Source organism: Kryptolebias marmoratus, linkage group LG18 (genome assembly GCF_001649575.2).
Source record: "Kryptolebias marmoratus isolate JLee-2015 linkage group LG18, ASM164957v2, whole genome shotgun sequence".
Classification (NCBI taxonomy): domain Eukaryota; kingdom Metazoa; phylum Chordata; class Actinopteri; order Cyprinodontiformes; family Rivulidae; genus Kryptolebias; species Kryptolebias marmoratus.
Window position 1 is genome coordinate 19,764,187 of NC_051447.1, and position 15,236 is coordinate 19,779,422.

The following is a 15,236-nucleotide window of genomic DNA, read 5'->3' on the forward strand; positions in this document are numbered from 1 at the left end:
CTGGTCTACAGCTGGTCTTCAGCTGGTCTACACCTGGTCTACAGCTGGTCTACAGCTGGTCTTCAGCTGGTCTTCAGCTTCTTCAGTTTTTTAGTTTTTTAAGTAAAACTTTTATATAAAACTGAAGAAAGTTGATGAGAAACATATGTTTATATTATTAAATTGCAATAAAATGGTAACTTTTATAAAGTAATAATCAAGATAAACAGATTTGGCTAAACTGACAATAAGTGTTGATAATAATCTGTTCCTAAACGCTGCTGAGCCTTAAAATAAGATTTATTGGAACGTTTGACGCCATAACTTCCCAGCTTCGTTCTGAGCGAAGCAGCTGAAAACAGATTTCTGTGTCTGCTGAGGTTGGTTAGCTGTGGCGGCCATCTTTAATCAAGTTGACTCCGAGTTGTAGATGTTCCTGTCTGAGAGATAATCTGGTGTTTTATGAATCTTAACTCCAGGTTTACCTCTGCCACAGGTACGCTCCCGTCGATGGAGGAGAAGCCAACCCCGATCATCACCACCCCCACCACCTGCAGAGGGAGAACAGAGGGAACCGTCAGGGTCGGACCAGGAAGGTTCCTGTAAACTGATCCTGATCCCCAGAGACCCGGATCGGACCGGACCAGACCGGACTGGACCGGACTTACAGACTGTTCAGTTTCAGTTTCCAGGCTGTCTGAGCAATAAAAACAACGCACAAGTTTGAATTCACTGGAAATTTTCTCTGACCCGTCCACCCGACTGTAGCTGCTTAAAGGTGACATGAAGTGTATCAGGTCTGAAGTGTGACGCATCGAGAGCCAAACAGGAAGTAACAGATCCAGACAGCGTGGGGGGGAACCGACCCGAACCTCCAGCAGCTGAACCTTCAGCTCCTGAAGGACCAGAAGGTTTGATGGACCAGAGTCTGGAGACGGACTGCAGGAGGAGAACCTGAGAGACAAACCTTCAACAGGAGAACCACCGCCTGGAGGACCGGCGCCGGCATCCGTCCGCTGCCCGACCAGAACCACCGCCTGAAGGACCAGCACCGGCCTCCTCCCGCTGCCCGACCAGAACCACCGCCTGGAGGACCGGCGCCAGACTCTGACCGCCTGTCGGACCAGAACCCCCGCCACCAGCAGGAGAACAGGAGAACCACCGCCTGGAGAACCGGCGCCGTCCTCCTCCCGCTGTCCGGATGGGATCACCACATTTTGCCATCCAACTGGCACCTGCCTCCTCCACCTGTCCAACCGCTTTCCATCGTCTGACTGCTGCCTCCCATCGTCCAACCGCCACCCGCCACCCAACGCCTCTTGTTGTCAGACCGGCGCCGGCCTCCTCCCGCCGTCCGGAGGTGAAGCTCCTCCCAGACTGTGTGACATCATCGTGAAGCTCGGGGGCTCCAGTTCCCGACAGCATCACTCCAGACCAAACCTGCTTCTTCTTCTGCTTCCATTTCCCCTGATAAACGCAGCGACAGGAACCTCCTCAGCGTCCTGCAGCGGTCTGCCACAGCTGGCCCCGCCTCCTTCTAAGGAGGTAACTCCGCCCACAATCAGCCCACAGAAACTCTAAAAACAAGTCGTTAACGTTTGAAACCAGAGAAACAGACTCTGGAGGGTTTGATGATGGAGCTGAACTCAAAGAAAAACATGAAAACTCTTATTTTGATATTTTATTTAATTTCACCTTTAAATGTCCCTCAGCAGGTGTCTCCTGGACCTCAGGCTGTCCACATTTAAACTGGTTGGTCTCCTGGTTTCAGACCCGACTTTAATCAGAGTCCAGAAGTTTCCGGGTTGAGGTTTTAGGGAGACCATTCCAGAACCTTAATGTGAGCCAGAAACCAGTTTATTGTCCTGTTGGACCAAACTGTGTCCAAGATTCCACCGTCCAGCTGTTGGTTTGAGGTGAAGTTGAGGTGAAGAACTTGGAGGTAGACAACCTCCTCTATCATTCCATTTGCTTTGAACCACATCATGATGCTGCCACCACCATGCCTGACAGCTGGTTCAGTGTTCTCAGGTCTGAGACGTCCTTCCTGTCCAAACAGCTCCATCTTTGTCTCGTCTGACCATCAAACTGTATTCCAGAAGACATCAGTCCTGTCCATGTGGACAGCTGCAGGGTTCAGTCCAGCTGGAAGGCGTGGCTTTTGGAGGCGGAGCTTCTTTCTTAGTCCTTTCAGTCCACAGTGATGGAAAACTGGTCTCACTGGTGGACAGGAACACTGACGGACAAGGACACTGATGGACAGGGACACTGATGGACGGGGACACTGGTGGACGGGGACACTGTGGATGGGGACACTGTGGACAGGGACACTGATGGACAGGGACACTGGATGACAGGGTCACTGGTGGACAGGGACACTGGTGGACGGGGACACTGGTGGACAGGGACACTGATGGACAGGGACACCGATGGACAGGGACACTGGGAGTCCAGCAGTTTCCACTCCATGACAGGCTGGAGTCTTAGTGGTTCCTGAACATCTGAGGGGACAGAGGAGTGTTGGTCAGTCCACTGCTGCCTTTTGATGCTGGCAAAGAGGAAATACCAGCTGCAGTCAATCTTGATCACTAACAGGAAGTTAGACCTTCTAGAAACTTCAGCATCACTTCTTAACAGGTTTAAGGGACTGTATGTAAACCTTGAAAATCCTCAGTGAATTCAAACTTGTTTTTAAAATCCTTAAAGCTGCGAGTCGTAGAATCATTCCAGCCTGGAAAAAAGAACGATTCCTTAAAAGCCTGAAATGATTCTGACATTCCAGAATGAGTGGAAGCTTCCGATCACAGAGAGAACCTGAAATAAACAGAAAATGACTTTTAAAAAATGGACAAAACGTGACCGAAGTTCGTCACGAATGGATCCAAGCCGACCTCTAACGAGCGTTTCTGATTTACAGCCGAAACGAAACGTGAAGCAGAATCTCTGTCAGAATCGGCTGATAAGAGCCGCAGGAACAGGAAGCAGGAAAAAAACAGCCAGAACTGATCTTATAAAGAAGAACAGAACGAGTCTGTAATCAAACGAGACGTTCAGTTGGCAGACGAGCCGAACTTCAGCTCGACAGGTGAAACACAGCACGAGAAATTTGCTAAAGCAGCTAAAACTGGTAGAAAGTAGAAAAATACCAGCTAAAAGTTGCAAAAGGCTAGCTCATGCTAAGAGCAGCAAAGATTAGCTAAAAGCTAAAAAGGACTAGGTAAAAGCAACAGTATCAAAACCTGGCTATAAGCTGAAAGTACAAAAAGCTAATTAAAAGTAGCAGAACAGTAGCTAAAAGCTAAGAGTAGCTATAATGAAAGCTAAAAGATAAAAAAATAGCAAAACGGTTCCTAAAAGTATCAAAAAGATAGCTAAAAGTTAGCTCAAAGCTAATAAGGACTAGCTAAAGTTAAAAGTAGCATAATGGTAGTGAAAAGCTAAACAAAGGTAGCTAAAAAGTATTGTAAAAGTCAAAAAATGATAGATAAAAGCTAAAAACTGTAGCTAAATGTAACAAAAAGGCTAGCTAAACGTAGAGGAACAATGGCTAAAAGCAAAAAGCTGTAAAGAATGAGCTAAAAGCTAAAAGAAAAGATTAGCAAAATGGTAAAAGTATCAAACAGGTAGCTAAAGTTAAGAGTAGCAAAAGGCTAATTAAATGTAGCAAAATGCTTAAAGCTAAAAACGGTAGCTAAATGTAAAAAAAAAGCAAGCTTAGAGCTAAAAGGATCAAAAGCCTAGCTAAAAGTAGAGGAACTAAAAGCATCAAAGGATTAGCTAAAAGCTACACAAAATAGCTAAAAGCTAAAAGTACCAAATGGCTTATGAAAAGTAGCAGAATAGTAGCTAAAAGCTAAAAGGTAACATAAGAAGACAACAACAGGCAGCAGCTGAAGCAGATCATGTGTTTTTGTGAGGAAAGATGTTTGTAAATAAAGTTAAATATTTTAAAAAGTATAAAAGTTACAGTTACTGTAGCAATCAGCTGAACGAGCCGAAGGTTCGGTATATGAACAGCTAAAATATCATAAAGTGTGTGTAGTTAGTCAGGAGAGCTCAGAGCGAGAGGAAACAGTAGAAGAAGAAGATAAGGAGAACAGGAAATGAGCCCAAATTAGGCACTAATTACACAGCTAAACTAAAACAGGCACATAAGTGCCTCCATCATCATCATCATCGTCTTCATCATCATCATCATCATCATCATCTTCATCTTCAAACTGGCAGAAAACAACATTCAGAAGCTTATTTCTGGCTCCAGCTGAGAGACGAAACCTTCATGCCGCGTTGGGGGAGAACGCTCAGCGACCATCGACAGGAAGTTCAGCTCAGTGTCTGCAAACCTGACTTACACCTGGCGTTCTGCTAGCTGTGGCGGCCATCTTGAACTGGTCAACAAGCCAGGGATTCCTTCCTAGGAGTTTCATTCAAATCTGTCCACTGGATAAGGAGAGATTTTACTAACAAACACAAACTGACAATTACATGATCGCCCCGCCGACAATAAATATGTTAATAATACCTCTGCATTTTAAAAAAATCTTAGATCATTTTCTGTTTTTATTATCCTTTCATAAGTAAAATATGAGTTCATATAATTATAAAACTCACTTTTAGACACAAAAAATACTAAATAAAAGGTCAAAAGGTCACATTTATTATTTTACAAATAATATAAGCTTAATTTAACACGAACAAAGTCTTTTAACAGCGACCACTTTAATAAGTTATATAGTTTTATTTTGGTAATAATAGAAGAGAAAGGCAAGAAAATACAGATAAACTTTTTTATCTGCCACCAACAGGCTGTTAGCATGTAGCATGTAGTGTGTAGCATGTAGCATTTAGCATGTAGCATAGCATGTAGCATTTAGCATGTAGCATGTAGCTTACCAGCAGCAGCACGGTGATGCAGATGGAGAGTCCTCGTAAGTAACTCCAGCAGCGAGCCATGACCGCCGCCTGAGAGAGTCCAGCTGAAATAGAAACAGAGTGAAGACCAGAGAGGGGTGTGTGTGTGTGTGTCAGAGGGAGAGAGAGAGAGAGAGAGAGAGAGAGAGAGAGAGAGAGAGAGAGAGAGAGAGAGAGAGAGATGGATGTTGTTTAAAGCTCAGGAGTGTTTGGCTGCAGAAAGAAGAACATGACCAAGTTTGGAAGCCCAACTGAGGCGAGGGGGCAGAGAAAAAAGTTCCGTCCAGATTTTATTTAAAGAAGTGAAGAAAAAATGATATGTGAAGAGAAGAAACATTTAGTTCTGGCTTCTCTGGTAACTCTCTCTGGGTTGACTGAGACTCCAGGATCCCCTTAAAGTTGACCAGGGAACCCAGAACACCAGGACCCCCAAAGACTGATTTGGACACCTTTAGAAGTTGGTTAAGGAGTCTAAGACTTCCTTTGATTGATTGATTAAGGTTCATAAAACAACACTGAAAACTGATTGGGGAGCTTAGGACATATACAGAAATTATTTGATTTGCCTAGGACCCTCTTAGTAGTTGATTGGGGAACTTAAGAACCCTTTAAAGATTGACTAGGAGGTCCAGAGGCACTTTGAGTCACCTTGTGCTGAAAAGTGCTATATAAATAAATGCACCTACCTACCTACCTACCTACCAGAAGCAATTACCTGGGATCCAAGGACCCCCTTGGACAATAATTGGGAGCCTAGGACCCTAAGTACACCAGAATGATTTACTAGCCTGTAACTTGTTTACTGGCAATGGCAATAAAGCGATTCTGATGAGGATTTATCAGGGATCCTAAGATCCTAAGATGGATTTGGGGTTTAGGACCCCATGAAAATTAATTAGTGTGCTCAGGACCCAGGAGTCGATTAGGAGAACCTGGGACCCCTTGGAAGATTGACTGGGGTCCCTTAAAGACTGATTAATTGAAGCAGCAACAGAGATTCTCATGATCCCTTCAAATTATCCCAAGGTCTTTAATCTGAAGTCCTGAGGGGCGTCGGTTACAACATTCCACGACTAAACGGGACTCCATCATCTGTCGCACATACACCTTAATGTAAACAGAGATGGTGTCAATATTTAGGACTTTGATCAGCTCTGAGCTTACAGCTGACTCACATTATGCCTGCACTGCTTAAAGTCAGTCTTTGGAGGTTATTGAATCATTCTCCCTGACACCGATGTTCCACCACATCATAACCTCTCCTGGATTTCCGGGTGACGACTCCCACCTCCTCAGCTCGACACTCCAACCGTCCTGGAGACACAAACCAGACATCCAGTTCTCCTGGCTGCTGTGAACAGCTACATCCAACATTTGGGTTTTTATGAATGTTTTGTGGTTTGGTTCGGAGCGGAGTGGCAGGAATACGACCTGCAGCTCTGAAACATCCAGGCTTCCAGCTCCGGTCAGCAGGAAATAAATCAAAACCACCATCTTTAAGTTGCTTAAATACCAAATAAGTTTGTTTTCTCTGCTGTTTTGGTTAATGTTGGTATTTTTACATTTTGTTGTTGTATTTTCAGAGTGAAAATCTCAGCAGGGAGGCTTGTTGGACGGGATAAAGCAGAGAGGAATTCTGCGGTCATTAAGTGTGGAGCTGTGTTGACTTTAGGCTAAAAATAACTGGCTGTATGTGTGTTACAGCCATAAACAGTGCTGCTGCTTGTTTCCCAGCTCACACACACACTTCAGCTGTCTAAAGCTGAAGTGGAACAAAGTCATCCATTGCTTTCAGTGGTTTCAGACGTAAACAGCCGTCGCAGCTGCTGTTTGAACGTCAGCTGACTGTTTCTACCTGCAGAACGATCTGAGGCAGCGTTTGGATTAAAAACAGCTGGCGACATCGAGCGGCTTCAGCCTGACACGACGACAGCAGGTTTCTGCCCTCAGACATCCATCCTGAGTGGAAAAACTGGACCTGATGCCGTGCAGTTCCTTATCCGGCCTCCAGAGGGAGCCGAAACAACTGAACATGACTGATCTGCTTTAACAGAGTTCAAACCATGACTCCCTCGAAGGAATGGATATCCTCGTTCCTCATTTTACGTTGAGAAACGATGGCGTTACCTCACACCCCGCTGCGGTCCGTTAGCGCTCAGATGATGTGCTGTGTATGACTCTCAGCTAATTTATCTTTGAGTTTTCTAAAGTTGGTCAGCTGCGGCGGCCATCTACAATCGATTACAGTCGGGAATCAACCCAGTTCAACCTCAGCCAACACAGACATGGCTTCACCTCAGTAACGCTTACAGATGTCAAACTCAAACTTGGTGTGGTAGTAGCTGAGAGTCATCTCCAACTCCAGCTCCGAGGGCAAACAGATCCATGTTTTTAAAGCAACAAACAGAAAGAAGTAAATAATTGCGCCACTCAAGGTGGCTGCATGATGGAGCAGCTCTGTTAATCTTTCTGAGATATTGCTTTTGAAAACTTTATTCCTCTTTTTTCTGGATGATTACTTCCTCTGGTATCAGATGCTGTGCAGCTGGAAGGATTTTTACTGAAGTCTTTTTACTTTTGGACATTTTGTTATGATGCGTAACCATGACAACAAGTGCTAAACGTGAAGAACCCTGAACTCCAGTCATGGCCAAAACCAAGCAGACCGGAGGTAAAGCTTCCAGGATGCAGCTCGCCACCAAAGCTTGTGAAGAAGCCTCACCTCTACAGGATCGGGACCGTGGCTCTCAGGGAGATCCACCGATACCAGAAGTCCACCGAGCTGCTCATCCAGAAGCTGCCCTCCCAGCACCTGGTCCAGGAGATCACCCAGGACTTCAAGACCGACCTGCGCTTCCAGAGCTCGGCCATCATGGCTCCGCAGGAGGACAGCGAGGCTCACCTGGTGGGGCTCTCTGAGGACAAATCAGGACAGACCGCTACAAGAGATCCTTCCTACAGCCATCGACTCTTTAACAAAACCAGGATTATGAGCTACAACAACATTTAATTTCCCTTTGGGATTAATAAAGTACTTTCAAATTGAATTGAATAAAACGGTCCAATGGCGGAGCTCTGTTTCTCCAGAAAAAAGGACTGGAACACAAACTGCAGCTTCCACTTTAAAACAAAAACCCTCGACTTTTATTTGTTCACGGTTACTCACAGAAAAATTCACATTAGGCTGCAGAAAACGTACAACAAACAGAGAAGATCACTACAGGTGAAGACAAACGAGAACCTGAGGTGGAACTCGTTAGGCAGCGGCTGACGAGCTCCACCTCAGGCAGAAACAAAGAAGGTGAAGGAGCAGTTTCCTCTCAGCGTCTGGAAACCTTCCTAAAGTTCATCATAAATCTCATCTCCACAGTTTGGAGTTTGGTTCACAGCGAGGTTCCTCAGAGCTCGAAACAAAACTTTAATTAAGTTCATCAGCATTAATTATCCAACATGAACTAACAGCCGTCAAGGTGGGTTAACGAGGAAAAAGATGGTTTAAATTTAGCAGTTTGAAGCAAGTTTACTCTAATCTTAAGAACCAAAGTGTCATTTTTACAGAAAAGTTTCTCAAAATTATCCAAATATTCCCCCAGTATTATAAAATAAGCCAACAGCAACTTTCCACACAATCAGTTGCTCAATTTGTCTGATTAAAAATGCAGCTAAAACGTTTTTAAACCAGTTATATAATTCCATATTTACCTTCAGCTCAGATGGAAACACTTTTTAAATCCATTTGAAACAGAGGGACAGAAAAAAACACCAAAGTTTAGAGTTTAAAGATAAATTTATTAATCATTAGGCAGATTTTCAGCACCTAAAGGATCAGAGCTTTACTTTGTTCTTCCCCATCTCTCAAAAATTAAATCTATTTTTCCATGAACTAAACTGAAGCAGAAAATAAAAGAATCATTTCTTTATAATATTTAATAGTTTCATACTGACACATGCAGAATGGGTTAATAATCCGAACTCTGATTTTATATGTATGTTGGTACAAATAAAGGATCGTTAATACAAAATATAATTTCATCATTTCAGTTAATTTTACACTTTTCTCTGGAATTGAAAACAATAAAAACCAGTAAGATTTTGGAGCCTTTTGCATTTTAACACTTAATTTTAAGAACAAAGTTCAACCAGCACCAGTTTAAAAAAATTAAATTAAAGCAACAATTTAAACTTTGATCTATTCGAACCAAACTTTAATTAAAAAAACTAATTTAAACTCAAAGGTTTAATGTTTGATGTCAGTATTATTGGTAAATTTTATTTTTCTGAAGAAAAAAGGATGAAATATGACAAAAAAAAAAACCAACTTCCTGAGAATTTCTTACATCTGAAAACCACAGAAAACAAATATGGAAGTCCAATGATGACAAAATAAAAGCGGCTTTAGCATTGTGTTACAAAATAAAAGCTCAATTAGTTGCCAGTTTTTCCAAGTCATTTTAATGTCTCCTATTTTTATAATTTCTTTAATGCGTTTTACTGATATTTTTACTTTTTAATGATCCATTTTGTTTTATTTTCTTAATATTTTAGGTTCAGCTGCAGTTTTTAAATAAACTTAAACGAGAAGAGATGAAGGATTAAAGATCTTTCTGGAATTATGATAAACAAGAATTAATGTAATTAATGAAGGTCTAAGTGTGAAAGTAAATGTTTACACATTTATAGTTTAGCTTGTTTAAAATAATTTGTACATTACAGAAGTTTAAGACATTTACAGATACCTAAAAAGTAAAATAAAAAGATTAAATGTGTGAAAATTCTTCAATCCACAAAACTTTTATTCTGTCGCTACCAAAATAAACAAAATTAGATCCAAAAAAGTCATTTATTCTAGATGTTTATGAATCTTTAATTTGATCAATTTAAAATAATTCTTATCTGATCTTTGCCTAAAAATAAAATAAATTTTTTCGCTTTAAATTTAAGTGTTTTAATCGATTTGAAGCTTATTTATGAGATTATTCACGAGAATCATTTTTCTATTTTCAACTTTAAGCACTTGTGGGACTCCATACTGGGCGTGCTCTTTCAAAATAAAAGCGCAGAATAAGCATCACTGAGGTCAGTTGGATATTTCAGGGCTCGGCGGCGCCTCATACGGTGGCGCCTCCGCTCTTGCCAATCTGACAGTAGAGGACCATGGCGAAGGCCATGCCGAAAATCTGCAGAGAGAACAGAGGTTAAAATCTGAAGTCTGATCACTATGGAGTTAAACGTGTGTGTGTGCGTACCAGCAGGGCAGCGATGGCGAAGGCGATTCCCAGCGCCACCTTCATGTTACTCTTCAAAAACTCGATGACTTTGTCGTAGCAGGCCTGAAGAACCAAAACAGCATCCGTCACACGACTTCTCATCGTTTTAATTCTGAAATCTAAATGTCTTTTTTAAAATAAGTTAAATCAAAGCAGCTGGACTTCTGTTCTGTCCCAGAAGACGTTTCTCTTCCCATCCGGGAGCTGCTTCAGTTCAGACCTGCAGGCTGTGGAGCTCCATCTCATGCAGATTAATCTCCCTCCCTTCCCTCCTGAGGGTCAAACGTTGCTGCATCCTGGTGGATTCAGACCCAGCAGGACTCTGAGACAGACGCTGTCCTGAGGACACAAACCAAGCGGTGTGGTGTCTGCAGGTCAGACCTCCATATTGGAGAAACCAAACAGCTTCTCCACAGCTGAGCTCCTACACCTCAAGGAGAAGGGACACTCTTTGGAGGACCACATATGTTGGACAGAAGACAGATGCCTTCAGAGGGGGCGTGAAGGAAGCCATTGACGTCAGATGAGAGAAACCAACTCAGATTTCAGCTCTCTAAGAGCTCGAAAGGAGCATTAAGCCTAATCCCCAGTCAGTTTCAGACCCTAATGACCCTCAGGAGGGAGGGGAGGGAGGTTAATCTGCGAATAAAGAGCATCTCATGCCGTTTAAAGCTTGGAACTCCACCTCTCCAGTTCTACACTGAAAAAGCTCCCCCGATGGGAAGAAAAGTCCAGCTGCTATGTTTAAAAGATGAAACTGATGAAGTTCTGGCCTCTTACCTTCTGGTAGATGTTGTTAGAGGTGCCATAGGCGCTGCCGGATTTACACTCATCCATGTTGTCAGACGTTACGTTGCAGCGACAGGAATCAGGAATTTTTGTCCAATCTGATGGTCCCTTCATTAGACCACAACAACGGAGCTAAAAAGATGAAGCAAGATTGATCAGAACTGGAACCCAAAGGACCAAATTCTTCACGACGCAGAAGATGCCAGCTCCAGGTTTGCCTTCAGATGGCTTTCTGGTCCTTCAAACTGATAAAGCCTGCAGGTTTTATATTCTGAACTTTCAGAGCCAATCGAATACAAGATGGCTGCCACAGCCAACCGGAACAATGGCTACAAATACGACAGTTTTACAGAGTTTGGGCTAAAATCTGGTAAAGCTGAGAGCGATTCCCAACAAACTCTGGAGTCTTAAAATGGTAGAATTAGGATTTGTTTAAAAAAAAAATGCTACAGATTTGGACAAATTTGTATATTTTCATTAAAAACTAATGAAACTGGTCTTGACAAAAAGGATGGTAGCTTAATGCTTTGTTTCACAACCTTTGAGGCAATCTCTGAGACTTCTGCACCTGTCCACAGGTGTCTTGTTCCGACCCGCTCCTCATGAGGTCTGAAGGTTTCCTTCATCCTCCTGTTGGACCCGTGAGCCGAGACTGAGTCCGACCTTTCTGACTCTGAGCAGCACATCTGGCTCCAGGAAGCCTTGATAGTCTTGAGGTTTCACTGGACCCTGAACAGATCCAGGACCAGAACAGAACCGAGCCTCCTCCATGTCCCCCTGCAGGTTCAGGGTTCTGGTCTTTCAGTTTGGGGTCTGAACACAGAGCTGATGGGACTTGTTGACCTTAAAGTTTACCTCTGATCTCTTTTATCACCATTCATGTTATCAGTCTCCAACTCGTCCTCAGTTGTCCTCTTGTCCAGGGAGGCTGTCTCCAGTCCTGTGGACCTGAACCTTCTGTAGTCTCAGACGGTCTTCTAGTCTTTACCTCCAACCTGCTGCTCCCGAGACAACTCCGTCCTCAGCTTTCTGTCCCCCATGTTCATAGTGTTACACACCATGATCCCAAACAGCCCTGTGACTACCGGTCCCCCTTTAAACAGGCAGACTGATTCCAGGACTGAGGACACCTGGGATGACAGGTCTTTTCTAAGGGAACCATCCTTCTGGTCAACCCCAGCTTCATTAGTTAAGAATTTTGTTGAACTAAAGTTTAAAAGCTGTGACTGATTTTCATGTTTTTATTTTCCTTTCATTCATTTCGTCGGTGCCAACTACTGATCCATGTCTGTCCAACTGGGTCATTTCCCAGCAGGAGACGCCGGACATCTTGACGTTACCTCGCGCTGCATTTTCTCAATGTCCTCGACAACATTTGCCGGTTGGTTTGAAATGGGCGTCAGTTTTTGCAGCTCGTCCTTCACCCAGTCCTTCACCTGCAAGACGCACAACATCAGCTTTCATCCTCCGAACCACCGATGGCCAAGCAGGCGACTCGATGATGTCACTTCCTGCCTTACCTTGTTGTCACCGACAGACGCCAGGATGCCTGCCGCCAGCAGGAGGATGAAGATGAGGAGGAGGAAGATGAAGAACTGAGGATAAAAAGGACAATTATTGCGTGAAGTCGACTCAGCACTGAGACCATCGATTTCAGCTCCGGCTGTGACTTTTATAAAATATTTAACTTTACAAACATTTTCCACCCAGAAAAGAACTGAAATCTGTTCAGTTATTTCAGAAAAACATTGTTCTCTTTGAAATCCATTTACTCTTAATTTTTGGCTAGCCTTTTGGTCAACTTTAGCTTTTGTGTTGCTCGATTTTGATCGTTTTCACTAAGTTTGGTTTCAGCTTCCTCAGAAAATGTCTGCAAAGTCATTCAGGACTTCAATTCACTCCATTTTTACAGAAAATATCATTTCTTTAAACAGTTTTCTTTAATAACAGCATTAATTTAGAGTAAAAAGGTCAACTGAAGTTGTTAGATCTTTGTGTTAAAGATGAATCCTAAAACCTCCAGTGATTTCCTCACGTCTGTGTCTGACATGAAGCCGATTAAAACTCTGGTTGCACTGATTTACTCGTCAGTTATTGGTGGATCTTTGACGCTGACGCTCCGTTTCAGAATGATAAAACGGGACCCACCAGCAGCAGCATGCAGCGGTTCTCTCTGTACGCGCCGCAGCAGCCCAGGAAGCCGAGCACCATGATGATCGCTCCGATGGCGATCATCAGCTCAAAGCTTGGAAAGTTGTCCTGCAGAGCCTTGCAGGAAGAAAGGAGATGGGGGACAGAAAGGTGAAAAGTTCAGTCACAACCAAAACGGGTGAATCCTTTAAACCGATGGCGTCCAGTCCTGGTCCTGGAGGGGCCGCCGTCCTGCAGGTTTCAGGTGTTTCTCTGCTTCGACACCTGATCTGAAGGACGGAGGGATTAACAGACGTCTGCAGAACCTGAGAAACATCTAAAACCTGCAGGTCGGAGGTCCTCCAGGACCAGGACTGGACGCCACCGCTTCAAACACGAGATGACTTGAAAGAAGGGTTTAAAAGAAGATCATGTGCATTACTGAGATTTTGTTGTTGGTGACTTTTAGGTAGATCCCAACGCCCAGGATGATGCATCCGCTGATCTGAGGACAGAAAGAGAAAAGTTAAAACCCACAAAGACCCGATGTGTTCAAGGTTTACTGTTCAGGGAGCGACTCGGGTCTGAAGATCACAAAGAAGTCTGCTGACATCTGCTGGAGGCAAACAGCAACTGTAGATGAGTGCAAATAATCACCTTTACTCAAGTCAGGATCGATTTGAACAATCTGGAAGGAGGAGCATGAAAAATGAATGATGTGCGGAAAGCAATGATCTGATCTAATGGCAGGAAACGGACGGATTAATGGTAATTAATGAACATATTTCAAGTCCTGCATGCTTGCTTCAACTTATTCCCATAAAATGTATTTATCATACAGCATTAAAATGCATCAACCAATCAGAACATGGATCATCTTTGCTGGGTCTTATAGATTCAGCAGCATCCAGAACGTGGCAAACCTTAAAGAACTGGAGGAAAAACTCAAATTTCCATTTGGATGTTAAAAAATGTGCATTTTTTTGACCAGGAGAAAGTTCCCAGGATGGGAAGTGAAACGTCTCCAACTACAGAACAGGAGGAGATCCAGACTAACTGCTCGTTGCTCCGTTTCAGCAGCTAAACGTACATGCAGATTAATCTCACTCCCCTCCCACCTGAGGGTTGTTGGGGTCTCCTGCGAATGACCAATAAAGAGATGGTTTGGTGATTCGCAGGACTGATACTTATTTAAACGCCTTCGCCCGTGAAGGCGATCAGAGGCGAGGCTGTTTATATGAAAAAAAAGGTGGAGTTTTAAGATTCTTTCATTGTGGAACGTTTTTTAAAAATATAAAAATCGATGGTTAAAAAACCTCGTCTCGTGTGAGGGAGCAGCAGTTTGCTGCGTTCAGCCAAGTTCTGGACGGTTCTGGAGATCGTGGCGAGGTTTTAATTCAGCCTGAGAGGAACTAAAAGTTGTTTCTAAGCAACAAACCTCTAAGATCAAAGTGGGAATTAAGACTTCTGAAGCAACAGAAACATTAAAAAAGATCCAACATGTTGATGTTTAATTCGCTGCTCGTTTAGGAAATCAGACAACTCATGAGAGGAACTCCACTCATCAATATTTAATTTCTGAAGTCAGAGCGGGGCTCATCATCTGCGTTTCCATGGAGACGAATTCAAACCGTTTCACCACAGGGACAAAAATCTGGTGCTGGTTCGTTTTAAAGAACCAGAAATCATAAAACCTTTAAAATCTGACACTTTTACAGTTAAACTAAAATGATAAATAATCCTAAAATGACTTCAGCATCTATAGTTTGAGAAAAATATGAGTTTGAGTTCTTCTAAATATTACAAAACAGACTCATAACCCTGCTGATTCTGATTAAAAACTTTAATCTTAAATAAAAACAAATGAAGTCACGTTTGCAACAAAACCCAGAAGTACAGTCAGAGAGTAAACTCCATAAAGTCCAGTCTCGGGATATGTCTCGCTGGATATACAGTGGATTCCTGGCAGGAGTGGAAGACTGTGTACCTACCGACGTGGAGGTTCCTATTTGGGTTTTTGATAACAGGATTTCTGCTGTTTGGACCAGGCAGTTACCTGGATTATCGTCAAATTCGTGGATGGGTTCACGGATCGACCAGCACTCAGACTGTAAACAGGAGCGAAATTGCAAACTACTCCGAACTGGCTGATATTCCATC

General features: G+C 43.1%; 2 protein-coding genes across 7 annotated transcripts in view; both read right to left on the reverse strand.

Moving 5' to 3' along the window:
- LOC108250259 (23 kDa integral membrane protein-like) overlaps positions 1-7,303 on the reverse strand; it is a 31,738-nt gene extending 24,435 nt beyond the window's left edge. For 3 of the 6 annotated variants that reach the window (XR_005234415.1, XM_037981222.1, XM_025002498.2), the window contains exon 1: positions 465-3,482. Coding sequence is in view for 5 of the 6 variants with exons in the window: in XM_037981222.1 (XP_037837150.1) it covers positions 465-794 (330 nt within the window). In the remaining variant the exon portion in view is untranslated. Of the gene's footprint in view, positions 1-464; positions 3,483-4,872 lie in introns of those variants that run through there. The other 3 variants (XM_037981224.1, XM_037981221.1, XM_025002497.2) reach the window with 3 other exon arrangements.
- Positions 7,304-8,658: 1,355 nt separating this feature from the next.
- tspan9b (tetraspanin 9b) overlaps positions 8,659-15,236 on the reverse strand; it is a 14,231-nt gene continuing 7,653 nt past the window's right edge. Inside the window, exons 2-8 of the mRNA XM_017440053.3 lie at positions 13,519-13,581; positions 13,095-13,214; positions 12,467-12,541; positions 12,287-12,382; positions 10,938-11,078; positions 10,137-10,220; positions 8,659-10,067 (exon numbers count right to left, since the gene is read on the reverse strand). Of these exons, the coding sequence (XP_017295542.1) occupies positions 9,999-10,067; positions 10,137-10,220; positions 10,938-11,078; positions 12,287-12,382; positions 12,467-12,541; positions 13,095-13,214; positions 13,519-13,581 (648 nt within the window). The 3' untranslated portion in view covers positions 8,659-9,998. The remainder of the gene's footprint in view (positions 10,068-10,136; positions 10,221-10,937; positions 11,079-12,286; positions 12,383-12,466; positions 12,542-13,094; positions 13,215-13,518; positions 13,582-15,236) is intronic.